At 48.0% G+C, this 13,899-nt stretch overlaps 1 protein-coding gene across 1 annotated transcript in view; it reads right to left on the minus strand.

Annotated features, from left to right (window-relative positions):
- The window catches only part of LOC139402157 (voltage-dependent P/Q-type calcium channel subunit alpha-1A-like), a gene marked incomplete at its 3' end in the record, with an annotated part of 113,904 nt that overhangs the window by 87,799 nt on the left and 12,206 nt on the right, over positions 1-13,899 (minus strand). The window contains exons 3-6 of the mRNA XM_071146243.1: positions 3,757-3,848; positions 3,415-3,567; positions 1,788-1,975; positions 82-185 (exon numbers count right to left, since the gene is read on the minus strand). Of these exons, the coding sequence (XP_071002344.1) occupies positions 82-185; positions 1,788-1,975; positions 3,415-3,567; positions 3,757-3,848 (537 nt within the window). The remainder of the gene's footprint in view (positions 1-81; positions 186-1,787; positions 1,976-3,414; positions 3,568-3,756; positions 3,849-13,899) is intronic.

The raw sequence follows: 13,899 nt of genomic DNA on the forward strand, positions 1-13,899 counted from the left end.
CACACACACACACACACACACACACACACACACACACACACACACACACACACACACACACAGGTGTGCATATGTACGTACCCTGAGAGGACGCCCAGCACCAGATTTAACATGAAGAAGGACCCGATGATGATGAGGGGGATGTAGTACATCCAGTTCCAGGCACTTCCCTCTACATTATTACTCTGGTGAGACAGACAGACATCATTACTCTGGTGAGACAGACAGACATCATTACTCTGGTGAGACAGACAGACATCATTACTCTGGTGAGACAGACAGACATCATTACTCTGGTGACACAGACAGACATCATTACTCTGGAGAGACAGACAGACATCATTACTCTGGAGAGACAGACAGACACCATTACTCTGGAGAGACAGACAGACACCATTACTCTGGAGAGACAGACAGACATCATTACTCTGGAGAGACAGACGGATAGACAGACAGAGATCATTACTCTGGAGAGACAGACAGACATCATTACTCTGGAGAGACAGACAGACAGACAGACATTGTCTGACTAACCTCGTGTCTGTCTGTCTGACTAACCTCATGTCTGTCTGACAGACAGGAAGTTAGTCAGACAGATAGACATACAGAAGGTTAGTCAGTAAGACAGAGAGATAGACAGACAGGAAGTTAGTCAGACAGACAGACATACAGACAGGAGGTTAGTCAGACAGACAGACAGACAGACAGACAGACAGACAGACAGGTTAATCAGACAGACAGACAAACAGACAGGTTAGTCAGACAGACAGACAGACAGACAGACAGACAGACAGACAGACAGACAGACAGACAGACAGGACGTTAGTCAGACAGACAGACAGACAGACAAACAGACAGGTTAGTCAGACAGACAGACAGACAGACAGACAGACAGACAGACAGACAGACAGACAGGTTAATCAGACAGACAGACAAACAGACAGGTTAGTCAGACAGACAGACAGACAGACAGACAGACAGACAGACAGACAGACAGACAGACAGACAGGACGTTAGTCAGACAGACAGACAGACAGACAGATCAAACAGAGCTGAAAAATGTATTAAACTTGCATCTAAAAATGGTTCCATTCCACAAATACCAGTCCTGCCCATTTCCATACTTCTTACATCACACTAGCGTGTGTTTTCCCAAACATTTGGAAGGAATGGAATAGAATATGATGTGGACTGTGTGTTGCCAATGAATAATACATTGTGTGGAAATGTTTTATATTACATTAGCAGACCATGTTCCCTGTGCTGTACATTTATACAAGGATTAGTATTTACAATGAATTCCCTTACAGCATAACATGTCGACCCATCCCTCCATGGTGATATACTGGAAGGACGGGGAGGACAGCGAACACACACACACACTTCAACCCCCCCCCACACACACACACTTCAATCCCCCCAAACACGCACACACACATATTCCATCTCCCCACACACACACACGCACACACACACACACACTTCAACCCCCCCAAATACACACACACACACACACACCACACACACACACACACACACACACACACACACACACACACACACACACACAGTCCATCTCCCCACACACACACACACACACACACACTTCAACCCCCCCAAATACACACACACACACACACACACACACACACACACACACACACACACACACACACACAGTCCATCTCCCCACACACACACACACTTCAACCCCCCCAAACACACACACACACAGTCCATCTCCCCACACACACACTTCCACCCCACACACAGCTCTGTATACTCACATAGTATAACATATCGGTCCAACCCTCCATGGTGATACATTGGAATACAGTGAGGACAGCAAAGAGAATGTTGTCGAATTGGGTGATCCCATAGTTGGGCCCCAGCCAATAGCCTTTACACGTGGTCCCATTAGGACACAATCTGGACGGTAACTCTGTACCGCATGGCAACTCATCATAAATCTCATCTATAGAGGAGAGGGAAAGAGAGGGAGGGGAGAGAGGGGAGGGGGAGAGAGAAGAAGGGGAGCGAGAGAGAAGGGGGAAAAGTGAGGGAGAGAGAGATGAGATTGATTAGAGTTGAAATCAGCATAAGAAAACAGCGAAGTGGTGGTCCAGTAAAATCATTTAAGGGATACGAGATGGGCTGTGTCTCAATGTCATCCTTGTACTGTCTGGGGCTAGGGGTTGAGTTGGGACTGGGCCCTTTGGGTCTAGGGGTTGAGTTGGGACTGGGCCCTTTGGGTCTAGGGGTTGAGTTGGGACTGGGCCCTTTGGGTCTAGGGGTTGAGTTGGGACTGGGCCTGTGGGTCTAGGGGGTGAGTTGGGACTGGGCCTGTGGGTCTATGGGTTGAGTTGGGACTGGGCCCTTTGGGTCTAGGGAAGAGTCTAGGGGTAGGGATTGAGTTGAGACTGGGCCCTTTGGGCCTAGGGAAGTGTCTGGGGGTAGGGGTTGAGTTGGGACTGGGCCCTTTGGGTCTAGGGAAGTGTCTGGGGGTAGGGGTTGAGTTGGGACTGGGCCCTTTGGGTCTAGGGGTTGAGTTGGGACTAGGCCCTTTGGATCGAGGAAAGTGTATAGGGGTAGGGGTTGAGTTGGGACTGGTCCTGTGGGTCTAGGAAAGTGTCTAGGGGTAGGGGATGAGTTGGGACTGGGCCCTTTGGGTCTAGGGGTTGAGTTGGGACTGGGCCCTTTGGGTCTGGGGGATGAGTTGGGACTGGGCCCTTTGGGTCTAGGGGTTGAGTTGGGACTGGGCCTGTGGGTCTAGGGAAGTGTCTAGGGGTAGGGGTTGAGTTGGGACTGGGCCTGTGGGTCTAGGGGTTGAGTTAGGACAGGGCCTGTGGGCCTAGGGAAGTGTCTAGGGGTAGGGGTTGAGTTGGCACTGGGCCTGTGGGTCTAGGGGTTGAGTTGGGACTTGGCCTGTGGGTCTAGGGAAGTGTCTAGGGGTTGAGTTGGGACTGGGCCTGTGGGTCTAGGGAAGTGTCTAGGGGTTGAGTTCGGACTGGGCCTGTTGGTCTAGGGAAGTGTCTAGGGGTTGAGTTGGGACTGGGCCTGTTGGTCCAGGGAAGTGTCTAGGGGTTGAGTTGGGACTGGGCCTGTTGGTCTAGGAGTCAGTGCAATTACTTTATTTGGATCTAAGGGTAGGTGTTAGGTCATTAGAAGTTTATTTAAGACAGGGCTTGAGGGTCTAGGAGTATGTGCTTGGTCACTAGGAGTTAATTTAATACATGACTTGGGGGTCTAGGGTAGATGCTACAGTAGGTCTCTAGGAGTTGATTAAAGACAAGTCTTCGGGGTCTAGGAGTAGGTGCATGCTCGCTAGTAGTTGATTAAAGACCAGTCTTCGGGGTCTAGGAGTAGGTGCTTGGTCGCTAGTAGTTGATTAAAGACAAGGCCTATGGGCGTTACCAGTGGCGATGTCGAAACAGGTGGTGTGGAACTTTCCCATGTAGAACTCAAGGCCGATGATGGCGAACATCAGAATGGCCACAAAGAGAAGCAGTCCGATCTGCAGCAGGGGGATCATAGCCTTCATGATGGACTTGAGTACCACCTGCAGGCCTGGAGGACACAGTGCAGATGGTCAGAGATTAATATAGAAAGATAGAGGGGGGAGAGGGGGAGGAAGAGAGAGAGAGAGAGGAGAGGATTGAGAGAGAGTGGGAGGGGATGGACAGAGAGAAAGCAAGAGAGAGCAGAGAAAAGAGAGGAGACAGAGTGAGTGATGTCCATAGGGGTCCCCATACTTACTGGGAATCCCTGACACCAACTTAAGTGGTCGCAGAACCCTGACTGCTCTCAGTGTCCGCAGGTCAAATTCGGAGCCAACCGCCGACAAGATACTAAGGAGAGAGGGAAGAGGAAAAGAAAGAGAAAGAGAGAGAATTAGAAAAGGAGAAGAAACAGTGGACACAGTGGAAACAGTAGCAACAGTGGAGACAGTAGAAACAGTAGAAACAGTATAAACAGTGGAGACAGTAGAAACAGTAGAAACAGTGGAAACAGTAAAAACAGTAAAAACAGTAAAAACAGTAGAATCAGTGGAAAACAGTAGAAACAGTGGAGACAGTAGAAACAGTGGAAAAACAGTATAAATAGTGGAGACAGTGGAAACAATGGAAACAGTATAAACAGTGGAGACAGTATAAACAGTGGAAAACAGTAGAAACAGTAAAACAGTAGAAAACAGTAGAAACAGTAAAAGCAGTAGAAACAGTGGAAACAGTAAAAACAGTAGAAACAGTAGAAATAGTGGAGACAGTGGAAACAGTAGAAACAGTAGAAACAGTGGAAACAGTAGAAACAGTAGAAACAGTGGAAACAGTAAAAACAGTAGAAACAGTAGAAACAGCGGAAACAGTATAAATAGTGGAGACAGTGGAAACAGTAGAAACAGTGGAAACAGTATGACTAGTGGAGACAGTGGAAACAGTAGAAACAGTGGAAACAGTAGAAACAGTAGAAACAGTGGAAACAGTAAAAACAGTAAAAACAGTATAATCAGTGGAAAACAGCAGAAACAGTGGAGACAGTAGAAACAGTGGAAAAACAGTATAAATAGTGGAGACAGTGGAAACAGTGAAGACAGTATAAACAGTGGAAAACAGTAGAAACAGTAGAACAGTAGAAAACAGTAGAAACAGTAAAAGCAGTAGAAACAGTGGAAACAGTAAAAACAGTAGAAACAGTAGAAACAGTGGAAACAGTATAAATAGTGGAGACAGTGGAAACAGTAGAAACAGTAGAAACAGTGGAAACAGTAGAAACAGTGGAAACAGTAAAAACAGTAGAACAGTAGAAACAGTGGAAACTGTATAAATAGTGGAGACAGTGGAAACAGTAGAAACAGTAGAAACAGTGGAAACAGTATGAATAGTGGAGACAGTGGAAACAGTAGAAACAGTAGAAACAGTGGAGACAGCATAAACAGTGGAAAACAGTATAAACAGTGGAAACAGTGGAAAACAGTAGAAACAGTAGACACAGTAGAAACAGTGGAAACAGTAGAGACAGTGGAAACAGTGTAAAACAGTAGAGATAGTAGAAACAGTAGGTACATTAGAAACAGTGGAAACAGTTAGGTCAGTGGAAACAGTGTAAAACAGTAGACACAGTAGAAACCGTGAGGACGGTAGAAACAGTGGAAACAGTAGAAACAGTGGAGACAGTAGAAACAGTGGAGACAGTAGAAACAGTAGAAACAGTGGAGACAGTAGAAACAGTAGGAACAGTGGAGACAGTAGAAACAGTAGAAACAGTAGGAACAGTGGAAAACAGTAGAAACCGTGGAGACAGTAGAAACAGTAGAAACAGTGAAAACAGTAGAAACAGTAGAAACAGTAGAAACCGTGGAGACAGTAGAAACAGAAGAAACAGTAGGAACAGTAGCCCTAACCCGTTCCATTTCAGCATAAAACAAACAGTATTTGCGGTATAAAAAGTCATAACAAGCATGGGAACACACGCATGACATGATTGGTCAGTGCTGTCTGGGATCCTTGGGATGTCCCTACCCTAAACCCTGACCTTAAACCTTACCCTAACCATATCCACAACCCTTACCTAACCCCAACCGTACCCTTTACCAACTGGGGTAGGGACATCCCAAGGATTCCGGATAGTACGGACCTGACATGATCTCACACACATCTCCATAGTAACGTGATCCACATGAGTCATGTGTGTAGTGTCACACCACCATGGTCACTGTGACTGGTCTATACGATATCTCTTTTAGAGGCTGCCTGGGTCGGTGTGAAGTGATCAACTAGTCTCCCCCTCTCCCTCTCCCTCTCTCCCCCTCTCCCTCTCTCCCCCTCCCCCTCTCCCTCTCCCTCTCTCCCTCAGTTCCATCTCTCTGACAGTCAGCCTCTCTGTACATCAGACCAGGAGGACTTGGTGCTGGTTAGTGCAGGTTCCCCATCACACACAAGACATGTGTAACGTGTGTGATGGAGGGTAACGTGTGTGATGGAGAATCACAGAGAGAGAGAGGAAAAACACAGAGAAGGAGAGAGGTGGGGTTTGGGATATGCAGCTTCTATAATTCACTCAGCGTAAGAGAGTTATACTATAACAACTGACGCAACAGACAGACAGAAAGTGGTCGGTCTGAGACAGTTCCTCCCAAACGCTCTTTAAAAAACACGAGGTCAGGTTTTGGCCCCTCTCCTCTTCCTCCTCCTCCCTTTCTGCTCCAGACTCATTTCACTAAGAGCCCCATTCATTAACAGGTATAATATATCTGGCCAGAACAGTCCTTCTCTCAATGGGGTTTGAACTGTGTGTGTGTGTGTGTGTGTGTGTGTGTGTGTGTGTGTGTGTGTGTGTGTGTGTGTGTGTGTTTGTACGCGTCCGTCCGTGTGCGTGCCAGACCAGACATTCACTCAATAGGGTTTTAACAGGCCTGCTGGCGAGAGCAACTGAGGAAGGCAGAAACTAAACTATTCACCCCAAGGAGAGGACCAATCATGGGATTGAGAGATGGATGAATGGATAGAGGGATATATATAGGGTTGAAGGGAGGGACGGATGGAGTTGGCTGGTGTTGAATGATTCCTTCTCCACTTATTTACCTCATTCTCTCTCTCTCTCTCTCTCTCTCTCTCTCTCTCTCTCTCTCTCTCTCTCTTTCTCTCTCCTTCCTTCCTTCCTTCCTTCCTTCCTTCCTTCCTTCCTTCCTTCCTTCCTTCCTTCCTTCCTTCCTTCCTTCCTTCCACACACGTCTCTCCAAAACGTCTCAATAGTCTCAACCATTGTATATTTACATAACTGTTCTATATTCTGTAAAGACAGACAGTAAGGGCAAAAACTCAAACGGGCTTGGAAACCCTGTCCGATGGCAACTGCAGTACCTGACTGCATGTACACGCATCCACCACTAGAGGGGGCAACCACTGTGTCTACTAGTAGGGACCACACTGAATGAAACCAGGGCAGCAATGGAGGGGTGAGAGAGATGGAAGAGGAGAATGGAGGGATGGGTGAGTCAGAGTGAAAATGAAGAATAGAGAAAATAGGAAATTGACAGAAGCTACAGAAAGGATGACATGTGGAAGGGGGAGGAGCCACAGAAAGGGGGAGGAGAGGAATAGAAAGAGGAGGAGGAGAAAAGGAATGGAGGGAAAGGAAAGGAGTGAGGTAGAGGAGGAACAAATAAAGGAGAGATGAAAGAGGAGGAAGATGGAGGTAAAATAGGGACGATGCCCATCAGAGATAGAGATTGAAAAGCAGTGTTACTGCTCTGTGTGACTAGAGAGAGACAATCTGCTATATAATCCTACAGAGATACCCTAGAGAGAGAGAGACAGAGAAAGAGGGATAGAGAAAGGAGAGAGATGGAGGGAAAGAGAGAGAGAGGGAGGGTGTGTGTGAGGAAGAGAGAGAATGTGAGAGAGGCGATGGTGTCTGTGTGACTGGGTGAGATGGAAGGAGGGAGAAGAGGGAGGTATGGTAGAGTGGCGAGGGATTCACACGGAGGAGAGGTGTGTGGAGAGTGCTGACAGGGCCACTCTACTGGGGAACACCTGTCTATCAACCTGCAGACACACACACACACACACACACACACACACACACACACACACACACACACACACACACACACACACACACACACACACACACACACACACACACACACACACACACACACACACACACACACACACACACACACACATAACTAGAACACAAAGACATAGCCATTATTATGAGCCGCCCTCCCCTCAGCAGCCTCCACTGTGTACGAACGGTATGTCTTCAGTAAAACAGAGAAGGAGAGGGAGGCCAGAAAAGAAGAGACTGTCAACTGCCTGCTAGATTTTGCAGTGAGTCAGCGTGAATGTACTGAAACCAATGTGGTTGCACACTGAGTATATCAAACATGTCTTTGAACGGGGTATGGTAGTAGGTGTCTTTGAACGGGGTATGGTAGTAGGTGACTTTGAACGGGGTATGGTAGTAGGTGTCTTTGAACGGGGTATGGTAGTAGGTGCCTTTGAACAGGGTATGGTAGTAGGTGCCAGGTGCCCTGGTTTGTGTCAAGGACTGCAACACTGCTGGGTTTTTCATGATCAACAGTTTCCCGTGTGTATCAAGAATGTTCCACCACCCAGAGAACATCCAGTCAACTTGACACAACTGTGGGAAGCATTGGAGTCATGATGGGCCAGCATCCCTGTGGAATACTTTCAACACCTTGTAGAGTCCATGTCCCCAACGAATTGAGGCTGTTCTGAGGGTGCAACTCAATATTAGGAAGGTGTTCCTAATGTTTGGTAAAGTCAGTGTACATGCACAGTCCTGTGTATGAAGGGTATGTCTATACATTACAGTAAGAGAGAGAGAGAGAGAGAGAGAGAGGGCCAGAAAAGAATAGAAAATCAACTGCCTGATAGAAGCGTGTCAGCGTGAACGTTCTCCAACCAACATCACAGTGTGTATTCACCCAGACAGATACAGACTACTGTATGTTCACAACCCAACGCCTCAACTAAGACAAACATGATGAAGAAGATGATGATGAGGAAGATGGTGGAGGTCTCTCCCCGTTCCCCGAATCGCCATGGCAACCGACGATTCCTCTTTTTTTCGGGAAGTATCCCCGGTTACCGAACTGCTCTCATTCATAACCGTTGCCGTGGCAACGGAGCCCTCATTCATTGATGGAATCTCGGCATTGCCGTGGCAACGAGGCGGGTAGAGGGTCTCCTAGCGATTGTTTGACTCTTTTTTGAGGTGTGGGTTCTCTGCACTGCCACACACTGAGCAAACACACACACACACACACATACGCTACACACACCATAAATGTACATGCTTTCAAACACAGACACACAAACACACAGTCTTATCTAGTATGTGATGTACAGTAGTGTGTGGGTATGTGTGGTGTAAAACATCATATTAACATACAGGAGCAAAGGAATCTGGGTCAGATATACTCTGTGTCTTTCTTCTTATACATTCCTGTTTGTGTGTGTGTGTGTCTGTGTGTGAAAGAATGTACGTATGTACGTATGGTGTGTATAGCATGAGTGTGTCTGTGTGTGTGTGTGTGTGTGTGTGTGTGTGTGTGTGTGTGTGTGTGTGTGTGTGTGTGTGTGTGTGTGTGTGTGAAAGAATGTACGCATATGGTGTGTATAGCATGAGGGTGTCTGTATGTGTGTATCTCAAAACCATGTGGGAGTGCCATGTGTTAGCTCAGTGTGAGCTCCTGTCCACTCAATGTTTCCAACTGAGCCCTATAGCCCCTCACACACACACACACACACACACACACACACACACACACACACACACACACACACACACACACACACACACACACACACAGACCAACAAAATGTGAAAATCTGAAATTAAGTCAAATATTGAACAGTTAAAACCATCTAAAAATATACTGTTCAAATCCACAATGCTATTTTTCTTACAACCTGCAACAATAAGCCACCCACTATGTGGCTATGGCACATCAACCTTCCCTTTACAACCATTATGTCGCCGGTCAACCCCGCTTTTCACAGTAGACATGGTACGCCCCAATCACTTTCCATTATTGGAAGAGTCTACTTGCTCAGCTGAAGGGGGTTGAGGGATGATAATGGCTACATCACCTTCCCACCTAGTTTATCACAAACACTCTATTGCTATACTCTGAACATCTCTCTCCCTCTCTATTCCCTTTCCACTGTCTCTGTCCTCTCCTCTCTCCTTCTCTGAACATCTCTCTCCCTCTCTATTCCCTTTCCACTGTCTCTGTCCTCTCCTCTCTCCTTCTCTGAACATCTCTCCCTCTCTATTCCCTTTCCACTGTCTCTGTCCTGTCCTCTCTCCTTCTCTGAACATCTCTCTCCCTCTCTATTCCCTTTCCACTGTCTCTGTCCTCTCCTCTCTCCTTCTCTGAACATCTCTCTCCCTCTCTATTCCCTTTCCACTGTCTCTGTCCTCTCCTCTCTCCTTCTCTGAACATCTCTCTCCCTCTCTATTCCCTTTCCACTGTCTCTGTCCTCTCCTCTCTCCTTCTCTGAACATCTCTCTCCCTCTCTATTCCCTTTCCACTGTCTCTGTCCTCTCCTCTCTCCTTCTCTGAACATCTCTCTCCCTCTCTATTCCCTTTCCACTGTCTCTGTCCTCTCCTCTCTCCTTCTCTGAACATCTCTCCCTCTCTATTCCCTTTCCACTGTCTCTGTCCTCTCCTCTCTCCTTCTCTGAACATCTCTCCCTCTCTATTCCCTTTCCACTGTCTCTGTCCTCTCCTCTCTCCTCCTCTGAACATCTCTCTCCCTCTCTATTCCCTTTCCACTGTCTCTGTCCTCTCCTCTCTCCTTCTCTGAACATCTCTCCCTTTCTCTCGTCCTACATTGTTCTTCTCTCTCTCTCCAGTGCTAACACTCAGCTGATGGACCCACTGGCTCCATCCAGTCACCCCCTCCCTCCTCCCCTCTAGCCATCCAGTCACCCCCTCCCTCCTCCCCTCTAGCCATCCAGTCCAGTCACCCCCTTCATCCTCATCTCTAGCCATCCAGTCTAGTCACCCCATCCCTCCTCATCTCTAGCCATCCAGTCCAGTCACCCCCTCCCTCCTCCCCTCTAGCCATCCAGTCCAGTCACCTCTCCCTCCTCCCCTCTAGCCATCAAGTCCAGTCACCCCCTCTAGCCATCCAGTCCAGTCACCCCCTCCCTCCTCCCCTCTAGCCATCCAGTCCAGTTACCCCTCCCTCCTCCCCTCTAGCCATCCAGTCCAGTCACCCCCTCCCTCCTCCCCTCTAGCCATCCAGTCCAGTCACCCCCTCCCTCCTCCCCTCTAGCCATCCAGTCCAGTCACCCCCTCCCTCCTCCCCTCTAGCCAACCAATCCAGTCACCCCCTCGCTCCTCATCTCTAGCCATCCAGTCCAGTCACCCCACCCCACTCCTCCCCTCTAGCCATCCAGTCCAGTCACCCCACCCCACTCCTCCCCTCTATAGCCATCCAGTCCAGTCACCCCACCCCACTCCTCCCCTCTAGCCATCCAGTCCAGTCACCCCCTCTAGCTATCCAGTCCAGTCACCCCATCCCTCCTCCCCTATAGCCATCCAGTCCAGTCACCCCCCCACTCCTCCCCTCTAGCCATCCAGTCCAGTCACCCCCCACCTCCTCCCCTATAGCCATCCATTCCAGTCACCCCCTCCCTCCTCCCCTCTAGCCATCCAGTCCAGTCACCCCCTCTCTCCTCCCCTCTAGCCATCCAGTCCAGTCACCCCCTCTAGCCATCCAGTCCAGTCACCCCCTCCCTCCTCCCCTCTAGCCATCCAGTCCAGTCACCCCTTCTAGCCATCCAGTCCAGTCACCCCCTCTCTCCTCCCCTCTAGCCATCCAGTCCAGTCACCCCCTCTAACCACCCAGTCCAGTCACGCTCTCCCTACCTTCCTCTCTCCCTCCTCCCATCCTTCCTTCCCTTGTCCATCCCCCGCTCACCACAGTATCTCTACATCCTTCCTCCACCTGCCCACTCACTCACTCTCTCTTCCTCTCTCCTTTCCCTCTTTTTATCTCTCCCTTGCTTCCTTGCCTCCTCCAGTCTGCCAATCCTCCAGACCAGTCAGGCGAAGGGAGGATGAAGGAGAGAGCAGTAAAAGGAGGGATGAATGCTTCCTCCTGGTTATGTCCAACTCATTCATCTCTCTCTCTCTCTCTCATCTGTGACCAGCTGTCCCTCTATCCTTTCTCGTCACCTTGTCCCCACTCCATCCTTTGGCCTTTTCTCTCTCCTGCCCTCACATTCCCCCTCTATCTCCTCTACACTCCCTCCTTCTTTCCATCCCTCCCTCATCCCTGTCTCCCCCTCTCCCTGGCTAGCTGATCCTCCACCTGTTTCTCTGTGGGGACCAGCGTGTGATCTGGCATTCGCAAGGACATTAGCTACTCAATGAGTGTGTTTGTGTGTGTGTGTGTAGGTGTGCATGCTCTATCCTGTGTGTGTGTGTGCGCGCACACTTTATCCTGTATGTGAATGTGTTAATGTGTGTGTGTGTGTGTGTGTGTGTGTGTGTGGTGTGTGTGTGTTTGGTGTTTGTGTGTATGTGTGGTGTGTGTGTCTACGTGTGTTGTGTGTGTGTGTGTGTTTGTCCTATAGGGTAGGTACAGTGTCCTAGTGTTTAGCAGAGAGTCAGGCCTCTAAATGACTGCAGGCTTATAATGATAATGGAAGTGATGGCAGCGGGACAATATTCACACGGGTACCACTTCTCTCTCTCCTCCCTCTCTCTCTGTCACTCTCTTCCTCCCTGCCTTTCTCTGCCAGCTCTCTCCTTCTCTCACTCCTCCCTCTCTCTCTGTCTCTCTCTCTTCCTCCCAGCCTCTCTCTGCCAGCTTTCTCCTTCTCTCTCTCCTCCCTCGCTCTCTGTCGCTCTCCCTCCCAACCTCTCTCTCTCTGCCAGCTCTCTCTTCTCTGCCTCTCTTCCTATCTATCTCTCTATCCTTCTGTCTTCCTCTCTCTTTTTCTCCTCTCCTTCTCCTCCCCTCGCTATCCCCCTCTCTCCTTCACATATCCTTTCTCAAATACTGTACATGCAGACTTTGTTTATCTCTCTCTCTCCCATACAGTACATTTCAGCTTTCCAGACGACCTCCATTCCTTCCTGTTGGTATCTCTGAAGTCCAACTGTGTTAACATCAGTTGAAATGTTTCTGTTGCTAAGCATCATTAAAATCACATTGGGGGTTTTTTAAATGGAGAGGGGACAAACATACACTTTCTTTTCTTAGCTCTGACCCAGTTGCAGCAGAGGACAGGACACTGGCTACTGTAAATGGGTTATAAATGGGTTATGAATGTGCTATGTATGGGTTATGAATGTGCTATGTATGGGTTATGAATGTGCAATGTATGGGTTATGAATGTGCAATGTATGGGTTATGAATGTGCTATGTATGGGTTATGAATGTGCCATGAATGTGTTATGTATTGGTTATGAATGTGTTATGTATGGGTTATGAATATGCAATGTATGGGTTATGAATGTGCTATGTATGGGTTATGAATGTGTTATGTATGGGTTATGAATGTGCTATGTATGGGTCATGAATGTGCAATGTATGGGTTATGAATGTGCAATGTATGGGTTATGAATGTGCTATGTATGGGTTATGAATGTGCTATGTATGGGTTATGAATGTGCAATGTATGGGTTATGAATGTGCTATGTATGGGTTATGAATGTGCCATGAATGTGTTATGTATGGGTTATGAATGTGTTATGTATGGGTTATGAATATGCAATGTATGGGTTATGAATGTGCTATGTATGGGTTATGAATGTGTTATGTATGGGTTATGAATGTGCAATGTATGGGTTATGAATGTGCTATGTATGGGTTATGAATGTGTTATGTATGGGTTATGAATGTGCCATGAATGTGTTATGTATGGGTTATACATTTTCCATTAATATGTTATGTATGGGTTATGAATGTGCTATGTATGGGTTATGAATGTGCTATGTATGGGTTATGAATGTGCTATGTATGGGTTATGAATGGGAAGGTCCTTCCCTGTTTCAGCCTGACAATGCCCCTGTGCACAAAGCGAGGTCCATACAGAAATTGTTTGTCGAGATTAGTGTGGAAGAACTTGACTGGCCTGGACAGAGCCCTGACCTCAACCACATCGAACACCTTTGGGATGAATTGTAACACCGACTGCGAGCCAGGCCTAATCGCCCAACATCAGTACCTGACCTCACTAATGCGCTTGTGGCTGAATGGAAGCAAGTTCCCGCAGCAATGTTCCAACATCTAGTGGAAAGCCTTCCCAGAAGAGTGGAGGCTGTTACAGCAGCAAAGGGGAGACCAACTCCTTATTAATGCCCATGATTTTGGAATGCGATGTTCGATGGGCAGGTGTCCACAT

This window comes from Oncorhynchus clarkii, unplaced genomic scaffold, assembly GCF_045791955.1.
Source record: "Oncorhynchus clarkii lewisi isolate Uvic-CL-2024 unplaced genomic scaffold, UVic_Ocla_1.0 unplaced_contig_10648_pilon_pilon, whole genome shotgun sequence".
Taxonomy (NCBI): Eukaryota; Metazoa; Chordata; class Actinopteri; order Salmoniformes; family Salmonidae; genus Oncorhynchus; species Oncorhynchus clarkii.